We start from the raw sequence: 9,838 nt of genomic DNA, 5'->3' as shown, positions 1-9,838 counted from the left end.
AACTGATTTCATATCATTCTGAACTCTATAGGTACTTCAACAGGTTTCGAAAAGTTTTTTTTTTTTAAAAAAATTAACATTATATGACGAATTTACAATTCATCACAGATTCTGTGATAAATTTCTAAATTTGTCACAAATCGATGATGAATTTAGAAATTCATCGTAGATGTAAAATATGACACCTAAATAAAGCATTAAGGAAATTTTTAGGAATTTTCAAAATTTCCTGGAAATTAATCGGAGCTCGTATGACGAGTTTAAGGGGATTAATTATTGGGCTAAGGGAAAACCTGTTTAAGTTACCCCATTTAACCAGAAAAAGTTGATTTTTTTTTTCTTCACACCGTGCCCTAGCCTCCCTCTCTGCCCGACGCCGTCTCCTCCCCTTCCTCGCCGCGCCAACCTTCTCTTCTCTTCCTCTTCATCGCCAAACGCATCTTCCCCTCTTCTGATCGTCATCCCCTGATCTACTCTTCCTTCCCAAGCCGCACTGCCGGGCTCTTCCTTTTCTCCCCTCATCTCATCGCCGGAAGGAAGGATCAACGCCAACCTCGCATCTCTGCCCTAGAGCACCGACCACCTCCTCTTTGCCTCTCTTCTGATCCTGAGGTTGCTTTCGTGCTAGCACCATTTGTCCGACAGTCAGCCCCCTCACTCCCGATCTCCCCTGCGCCGATGTTATGCCCTAGTCCCGAATCACCGCTTCGCGCCACCATTGCTCCGCCACTTCGCCGAGCGCCGGCGCCGATCGACCACCACTGCCTTGCACCAGAGCAACCTCACCCACTCACGGTGTTGAGCCCAACCTGGTAGGGTCGTTGTCTTCCTCTGCTCTGAGCTGGTGCCACCAGCCACGGTTGCTATTGTCATCGCTGGAGAAGAAGAGTTAGGTAACGGGGTTTCCTTACTCTATTATTGTTGATTGGTATTTCTTGATTTGAGGACGTAATCAGTGTGTTTGGGGATGTAAATATTGTGAATTAGGTATTTGTTTTGGAGGGCAGCATCTTCACCTAATTCCGATCATCGCTGCGACACCATCCTCTTATTGGATTTGAGAGGAGAGCTCTACTTCTATTTCTGTTGCGATTGGGTTTCTTCATCAAGCAGTGAATCAGATTGGGTAAGTTTGGAAATGGTTTATGTTTAACCTAACCTAATTTAGTCAAATGGGTGGATGAGTTAATCAATGATCGGTCAAGGATGATTAATAATGAGGGCTTCCAAATTAAATTAGGAGTTTGATTTAGTTACTTGATACATGTTAAAGTAGCTAAATTATATGTTTGATTTGCAAGACTTTGAGTCAAGACGAGAGTCTCGACATGAGATCTATTTCGGATACGATCTCTATTATTGGAGGCGAGTACCTTGACTTATCTTTAGATATTGTCATTTGATATACATAGTAGATTTTAACGAGTAGTAATGATTATGTTCATATCTGCATCGGTATGTCATTACTTGTTGCTTGTTGCATGCTTGGTTTTGCTTACCTATTTTGCATTCATCACCCTCTTGATTATTTATGCTCATAGTGGTAGTGACATATCATGTCTTATCATATACCGGACTAGACATTTACCATATCTGACATGTGTACCTAGATTTTCTTATTTGATCCATGTATTTTTTTGGGGAACATATTTTATGGAGGTAGATATAGTCAAGATCTTCATGCTTAGTGTCATGCACCATCTTGCATGATTGCATGTTGAGCGATTAGCAGCTCCATTATTGTTGAGCTCATTGCCAGTTTCTTGGATCTGCACACACAACCACTCATGGGTTGTTAGTATATCAGGTAGGGTGTGTGACAGTTTGCTCTGTCAGTGCTCCGCTGTTCCACTCATGGGTAGCGTGACACAGCGTGGTAGCACGACAAGGATCCCTCCTCTGGATTGTCTCAGGGAGATGAGAGCAGTGAGCTCCCCAACTTATGATTTGGGGTAGGAGGATAGATGTACTCCGACAGCATCCTGTCCACTCGATCACTCATCAGGAGCAGTGATGGCAGAGTGCACAGTTGTCATAGCCCTATCCACTCAGTCTCACCATCGTGTGTGAGATGACGACTGACATCAGGGGTGACCATGTCATTTGCATCATATGCATGATTGCATTTGTTGCTTATGTTTGCTACACTTTATTTGTTGGATATTGGGTGGATACATATGATTGACATGCATACATGGGCATGCTATTTTCGGTCTGACAACCTTATTATCCTGATAGGAAGTTCTGGTGAGCACAGCTTCTCCAATTCTTTCCAGTTTTGCATTTTCTATTATTATTCCAGGAGACTGTACGCATAATAGTTACTATTGGTTATTTCTGACGGTGCATGTCAACTTGGTATCCGCTGAGTTTGTGGACTCACCCCGTGGTTTTATTTTCCTATTTTAGGTTGATGCTGTCAGGAGATTCTTGTCGCTAGTCCCCCACTACATGTCGCGACGGTTTTCTACCTTTAGACTTTTGGTTTCCTTGTTATGTTTTTATATACTTGTAATGTATAATTGTACTCGTGGATTTTTATCGAGTTTTGATCTACTGCCTTTGTTTTTCCGCTATGTTGGATTTTCTGTTGTGGGTTTAAGTTTTCCGTCGTTGTAGTGAGTAGGTTTTATTTAAATAAACTGCGTGGTTGTGTCAGTCAAAGGCTGAGTTAATTAAACTCCGTGGATTGTTAGTATTTTTATTGTTATTGTTTCGGCCGTGTTGGCCGAGGTTTGTATAGCCCTAAGGGCTTTGTAGTAATGTTTCATATTGTCACCCGTACAGAGGAGATGTTGCCGAAATTTCCTCTGGCAGGGACTCCCCTGGGGCGTGATAGTAGATTTGCCAAATATTTTTATATATAAATTTAAACTTTTTGAAGTTGGCTGAGGTATTTAGAGAGCTCGGAATAACATAAAACCAATTCTTATGGGTTTTTATAAATCCCTTGATTTTATAAATCTCTCCAAATACTAATTTTAACCAACCAGTGATTTTTTTGACGTGAAGGTGTCCGAAAATGATAATTACTTTCAAAAAATCATCGATCTCGATATATTAGATAAAATTAATATTGAGTACATTTATAAGATTAGGTGATTTATATAGGAACTCATAGGAACTAGTTTCATTTCATTCCGAGCTCTCTAGGTACCTCAACCTGCTTCAGAAAGTTTATTTTTTTAAAAAAAAATTAACATTCTGCGATAAATTTAGAATTCGTCGCAGATTTTGTAACAAATTTCTAAATTCACACTACAAGAAATTTTAGATTTAACCACACCTAATAGACAACAGTTTTTCGAGAAACTGTTGTCTTTTTGCCATTTAACAACGGTTTTATTGAAAACCGTTGTTGTTCACCATAATTTTTTTTAAATGACAACGGTTTTTAAAAACCTGTTGTCAAATGTATGTCAAAGACAACGATTTTTAAAAAATTGTTGTCTAATGTATGTCAAAGACAACGGTTTTAAAAAACTGTTGTCTTATAGCGTTGCTTACATGATAATATACAACAGTTTTATTAAACTGTTGTCTATTGAATGTTGTTGAATCCCAAAAAAATAATAGTTTTTTTTAACTTCACGAAAAAAAACTCACGAACAAAGAGTTTTTTTGTTCGCGTGAGGCTAGGTCACCACTGCCGATTCCCCTTTCCCCTCCTTCCTAACCTGACGCTGATCCTCGCCGCCTATTGATGCCGCGATACTTCTTCTCCCCGCATACATAACCACCAGCTAAGAGTTACTCAACGCCGGCTGAAGCCTCATTGAGTCGTGCCTTGCTCCGATCAACGGCATAGCTGCCGTCGCCGAGCCCTAACTCTTCCCCGACGCCGGAGCCACGAGGAAATCGATCGCGCTAGCACCAAGCGTCCACCGCCGGCTAAGGCTCTTCTCCACTGATCACTGGAGTCCATCCGGAGATTTCTCTTCTCCTAGAGTCGCCGACCCTGCATTGGTGGATCTCCGGTTAAGAGGGGTTTGAACCCTAGATCTAACCTCCTGCGGCGCCTCTCTACACATCGCAGCTTCGACGATCGAACCAGGTTTGCTCTTACCGATCTTTACTCTAGTGTTGGCATTGCCCTATTCCTCTGTCCCAGCTCACCGCCACAATAACCTCCCGAGCCCTTGATAATGGATATTTTTGTATATTATTTTGGCTCTTATACTTAGCATTTTTATCCTCTCATTCACTTAAATCTTGCTTAATATCATAATTCATGAGTTAGGATATATTTGTGACCTTATTATAATTATTCCCTAATTTTGGCATTATTTCATGATTTTTGTAGGGAATTAAAGAGGAGTCATGCACACGAGTCGAGTCAAACCGATTGGTTGAAAGCTATAGATACAAACCCGGCTCAATTTGAGAATATTTGACTCAAGTCAAATGAAGAGTTGGACTTATCTAGCTCAATCAAGAAGCGGATCATCTTCTAATGGTTTTAACTCAAATCCATACCTAAACCCAATCCACTTCTTAAAGCTCAATTCCAAAAGTCCAATTTCATACTCTTAATGGATCGGATCCCTCTCCTTAACCCAAAATCCGAACCCGTTAAGAAACCCTTCTCCTTATTCACTCCACACACGGCACAGTAGAACTCCTCTGGGTTCGCGTTTCTTCTGCTCGCGACAAAGCTAGGGCACGCGGCCACCTCTTCTCCTTTCTCCCTTTTCTCTGGCCGGCGGCGTTTTCTCTTCGCTTGCCGTCGGCCGGCCAACCCTTCCTATTCTTCCTCCTCTGTGATCTGCTCCAATCGGCAACGGACAGTGGCAATCTCCGGCGGTTGCAAGCGACGGCAAGCATCTCTGATCAAGCTCAACTCGCTGAGGGCGTTTCCCCGGTGAGTTTCCTTCTCTTTATCTTCTGATTTCTCTCTTGAGGGTGTTCCCCATTAGGGTTCAGAGGAGGAGAAGACAGGAGAGAGCTCCGATCAACTCGCTGAGGGTGTTTCCCCGGTGTTCCCCTTTCATCCCCGACCATCATCTGGACTTCTTTTCTCACTGAGGGAGTTACCCCGATGGGCAAAGGAGCAAGAAGATCGCTGGCGGCAGTCCACTTATCTCATCAGTAGCACTTGAGGGTGTTCCCCGGCGCTACTGACCTCATTCCGACCTGCATCTTTCTGCCATTTTCAGCATTTCAGCCGGACGCTTGAGGGAGCTTCCAAGGCGCACGGTTTCATTCTGTTCATCAACAGCACTTGATGGAGTTTCACTGGTGTTGTTGGTTCCATTCCGTTCATCAATAGTCGTTCCAGAAGATGCAGAGATCATCTATCACTGATTGCCAGAGTTGAGTATTCTGCCGGAATAGTTGTTGTCCGCTGGTGAAGGTGTTTCTGATCCAGGCCTCCGTGTGATGGCGGGGGTTGTCGTGTGGTGAATGATCATAGAAGAGAAGAAGTGGTTGGGTAATTAGGATTTATTTTTGTTTGTTTGTTTGAATTGTTAAGTTGTAATTCACTTTTATGTTCATTCTTACAGTCATGTTCTTATGTTCTTTAGATTGTTATATTACATTTTGTTTAGTTGCATTTACTTAGATGTTGTCTTTATTTTCCTGCATTTACTCGTTATGTTCTTCTGTTAGATCTATTAATGATTAAACGTGAGTTGTAGAGTGACAATGCAATGCATGTTTGTCATTAATAGTTAACTAGGAGCTAGTTTCATGTTTCACAATTATTTTTGTTCATGGTGAAGTCTACATTGTAGAGTGACACTGCATTGTGGGTTTATCATTGTTGCTGGTTAATTAGGATTTCCTTATTTGCATTAGGTGTAGAAATTCCAAAAACAAAAACCCTGGTTCGATCTTGTCTGAAAATAAACGTCCGATCACTGTTTCCACGTGAGAGACAACCCGGTCCTCTACTATACTACCTTAGTGTAAATTAAGGGGTTCGGTGGATTAGAAATGAATTAATTTGATTTATGAGTGTGACAGATTCGTTATCAGCCCTCCGAGAGAGATATCAAATATGGCTCGAGGGTAAGTTGTTTTTAGTGCTAGATTTGTATGGACTTGATTGTATACATTGTTTGGGATGTTGAGTTTGGTTGTGTGATCGTTTATTACAGATCCGTCCGGTCAAAAAACATATGCCGCCTTCTCAACCGCCAGCCGCAACTCTCCCACCGCGCCCTCACCGAGAAGCACCCTGACGCCTCCTCCACCGACGGCGAAGACGATCCCCTCCACTTCTCTGTGACTCTTCAACAGTCTTTATGCTGCCTATGCTAGAACTGATAACTTCCATTAAAATCAAATGATTTCTCCCTTTTGCAGTAACTTCCATTTAGTTCTTCGCTTCTGACTGATTAATATCTTTTTAGTTCCTTTGCTTTTTGAATTTTGGTGTATATGCAAGATCCAATGATTTTAAATCACATTTTCAGATTTGACTTAATGTGTAGTGTCCATCTCCATTCAGTCCCTTAGTAGATCAAGAATGTCATGCTATAGAATGTACCTCTTTTTTTATTGGAGAAGATGATTCTGTTTCCATTTTGATTTCAGGTTCATAAGCAGGGTGTTGCACTTGGAAGATCTGTTGGCTTGACAAAGTTTGATGGTTATGACCAACTGATCGAGGAGTTAGATCAGCTATTTGAATTCAAAGGAGAATTGATGGCTCCAAATAAAAATTAGATGATTGTATTTACTGATAATGAGGATGATATGATGCTTGTTGGAGATGACCCTTGGCAGTAAGCATGCTTCTACATTCCTAATGTTCTTCTCTTATGTATATATATCTTCCATTTTCTATGTATAAAGTGGATATGTTGACAACTGGTGTTGTATAATTTTCTGCAGGAAATTTTGTGCTATGGTTCGTCAGATTTTTATATACACAAAAGAGGAGGTCCAGAAGATGGATTCAAATACCTTGAACCCAAAAAATGAAGATTGTCCTGATATGAAAGAGAATGTCAAGGAACAAAAGGCAGTCAATCTGCATCATCATCTAATTCAAAAAACTCATAGGCTTATCCTGCAATGTAAGTAGGAATCTCTTTTTGTTTAATATAAATTGCCGTGATAATCATTTTATCCCATCATTTCCCAGGTTATTGAGATGTTTTATTTGAAAACTATGATAGGTTAGGCCCTTCTCCATTAATTCGACATTTGAAAGATAACTCCAACAGTTAATCCCCGAGTACTTCATACTCATATTACAGCTAGTCAAGTATTTATGCAACATGTTATCTGTCAATGAAAATTAAACTGCATCCTTTGCAAGAAAGATTGACAACTAGAAAAATAGTTCAATATCGCTACTAGTATTTCATGTTTGGAAATTGATTTAAGTGAGAAGTTTGCAGGCTGACGACATCTTTGCCATGTGCAATTCAATATTTGTAGGATCTTGAAGCACAAACAAAGTGATTGTTTGTGCTTTATCTAAGTGATTGTTTGAACAGTTTTATAGCATGCATCTTGACAATTAATATAATTTTGAAGATCACTATCAAGGAAGAATGTTCAAAGGAAAGTAAAGGCTAAGGAGAAGATCACGTAATTAACTACACGGGTAGGTTTCCGTAAGAATTCAACTTTTTCTTGATCTATTCTTATGTAGTCCATGGTACACATTAAAGATTTCACTGTAACTTCTTTTCAGTATTCTAACATGTAAATTAATACATTTCTGTGGATCCTCCAAACAATCTAAGTTGTGATGGATTGATATCCCTTTATGTTTCAAACCTTTGTTTTTTTTTTTTGGAGCTTGTAATTTTCATTGCAAATAATCCATATGGTGTATGAATTACATTCAGTCCCGTATAAACTTAGCACTTTCGCTTCAGAGGCAATTTATGGGTTTTATTCTACAATCATGTTTACTAATTGATCAGATTGATTAAGAAGGGCGTTGGAGTAGCTTGGTAAATTTGTTTTGCTAGGTTATGATAAATTAGCATTCAGCAGAATAGATGTTTGGATTTCTTCTTCAAATCACACAGTAATATTTCTCTTGTCATTGGTGAAACAATCAATCCACTCTCATTATAACTTCCACAACAGAAAATTTTATGTTATTTGCCTACTACCAATGCAGTTTAACTGATTTTACATTGACTGAACAAGGTTGATTTTATTTAGGTATCAAACTGTCCCATTTGTTTTAGATATTACATGTCTTGTTTGTTAATTTCTCCAAACCATTATTTCTCAATTTGTTAACAAGGAAACTCATATTAGCATAGTCATGATCAGAGCCTAATTATAGTTTACAATTATCTGAGTGTTATTGATTAACTGTTCTGTCCTTTCTTTTGGTTCTTTTTTTTTTTTTTAATTTGTGCACTCATTTAGATGATTTATTATTCTTGTTGTGATGAATTCAGGTCTAGTGAAAATATTGAAGAAGTATGACAAGAGAACAGGAGCACTTATCAGGCAGCCCTTCATCGAAAAGGTGTTGCAGCAACCATTCTTTACAACTGATCTCCTATACAAACTCGTGAAGGAGTGTGTGGCTATGCTCGACCACCTCTTCCCCAGCAACAACCTGTCAATTTCAGCAGAATGCGACGGACAAAATGGAGTGCCAAAGTCGGCACAATCAGGTGGGAGGGTTCCGGAGTTGGAGGAGATTAAATATATGTAGAGCTTATACATGAAGAGCACCGTAGCAGCGCTGCAGTCCTTGAAACATATTAGGAGCAAAAGTTCAGCAGTCAAAACAGATTATAAAATCTTGTGTTATATTGTTCTACCTTTGTTTTAATAGTGTTATCATTTTCTTGGTTGCTTATGAAATTTTGCTGGTTGCTTATGAAATTTCTTCAGAATGTTATAGATATTATTTTTTAATGTTAGAAAATTGTATATTAAATTTTATTTTGAAATTTAGTATTTTGAATGATTTATAATATTGAAAAATTGTGTATTAATTTTTTTATTTTTTATCTAAAAAAGACAACGGTTTTTCACCGTTGTCGTAGATAGTTTAAAACTGTTGTTGAAAACCCTGTTATTAAAGGTAGATGCTCAAAGACAACGGTGAAAAACTGTTGTCTTTGAAGGAAAAGATAACGGTTTTTCACCGTTGTAAAACTGTTGTCTTTGCCTTCAAAAATAACGGTTAAAAACTGTTGTATTTGGGCACTCCTTTTAACAACACGGCCTTTAACAACAGTCCGAAAGGGGCTACGACAACGGTGAAAAATCGTTGTTGTTAGGCTTTTTTCTTGTAGTGTCATCGCAAATCTACGATGAATTTAGAAATTCATCACAAATTTATCACATATTTTTATATATAAATTTAATTTTTTTGAAGACGGCTAAGGTACTTAGAGAGCTTGGAATGATATGAAACCAGTTCCATGGGTTCCTATAAATTCCCTGATTTTATAAATCTCTTTAAACACTAATTTCACCCAAACAGTAATTTTTTGAACACGAAGGTGTCCGGAAATGTCAATCATCATTAAAAAAATCACTGATCTTAGTATATTAGGTAAAATTTATATTTGAGTGCATTTATATGATAAGTTATTTATAGGAACCCATAGAAACTGGTTTTATCTCATTTTGAGATCTCTAGGTACCTCAACCAGCTTCAGAAAGTTTAAATTTATATATATATTTTTTAAAATTCTACGACGAATCCTGAATTCATCGCAAACTTTGTAACGAATCCATTATTCGTCATAGAATGTGTGACATCTATTTTTCATCGCTAAATTTGTGACAAATTTAGGATTTGTCACAAGATCTGTGACGAATATGGAAGTTCATCACTAATTTCCAATGAGTTTTGCCATGAATCATATTTTGTTGCTAATTTGCAACAAAAATATTT

At 38.6% G+C, this 9,838-nt stretch overlaps 1 protein-coding gene across 6 annotated transcripts; it reads left to right on the top strand.

The window, feature by feature from the left end:
- The first annotated feature begins 333 nt into the window (after positions 1-333).
- Positions 334-8,788, top strand: LOC122056161 (SPX domain-containing protein 1-like). Of its 6 annotated transcripts, XR_006133046.1 has the most exons (8): positions 334-893; positions 988-1,126; positions 4,304-4,861; positions 4,917-5,431; positions 6,541-6,731; positions 6,841-7,025; positions 7,492-7,561; positions 8,379-8,647. XR_006133046.1 is itself a non-coding variant. In XM_042617974.1 (6 exons), the coding sequence occupies exons 4-6, from the start codon at positions 6,673-6,675 to the stop codon at positions 8,639-8,641; spliced, it is 507 nt and encodes a 168-aa protein (XP_042473908.1). In that variant the 5' UTR covers positions 334-893; positions 988-1,126; positions 4,304-4,861; positions 6,541-6,672; the 3' UTR covers positions 8,642-8,788. The 6 variants fall into 6 exon arrangements, 2 of the variants coding, with proteins under 2 accessions (XP_042473908.1, XP_042473909.1); XR_006133044.1 differs by having other exon boundaries at positions 4,304-5,431; XR_006133045.1 differs by having other exon boundaries at positions 4,304-5,431; positions 7,393-7,561.
- The last annotated feature ends 1,050 nt before the right edge of the window (positions 8,789-9,838 follow it).

This window comes from Zingiber officinale, chromosome 3B (assembly GCF_018446385.1).
Source record: "Zingiber officinale cultivar Zhangliang chromosome 3B, Zo_v1.1, whole genome shotgun sequence".
In the NCBI taxonomy this organism is placed as follows: Eukaryota; Viridiplantae; Streptophyta; class Magnoliopsida; order Zingiberales; family Zingiberaceae; genus Zingiber; species Zingiber officinale.
This window is presented reverse-complemented; position numbering and strand designations above follow the sequence as displayed.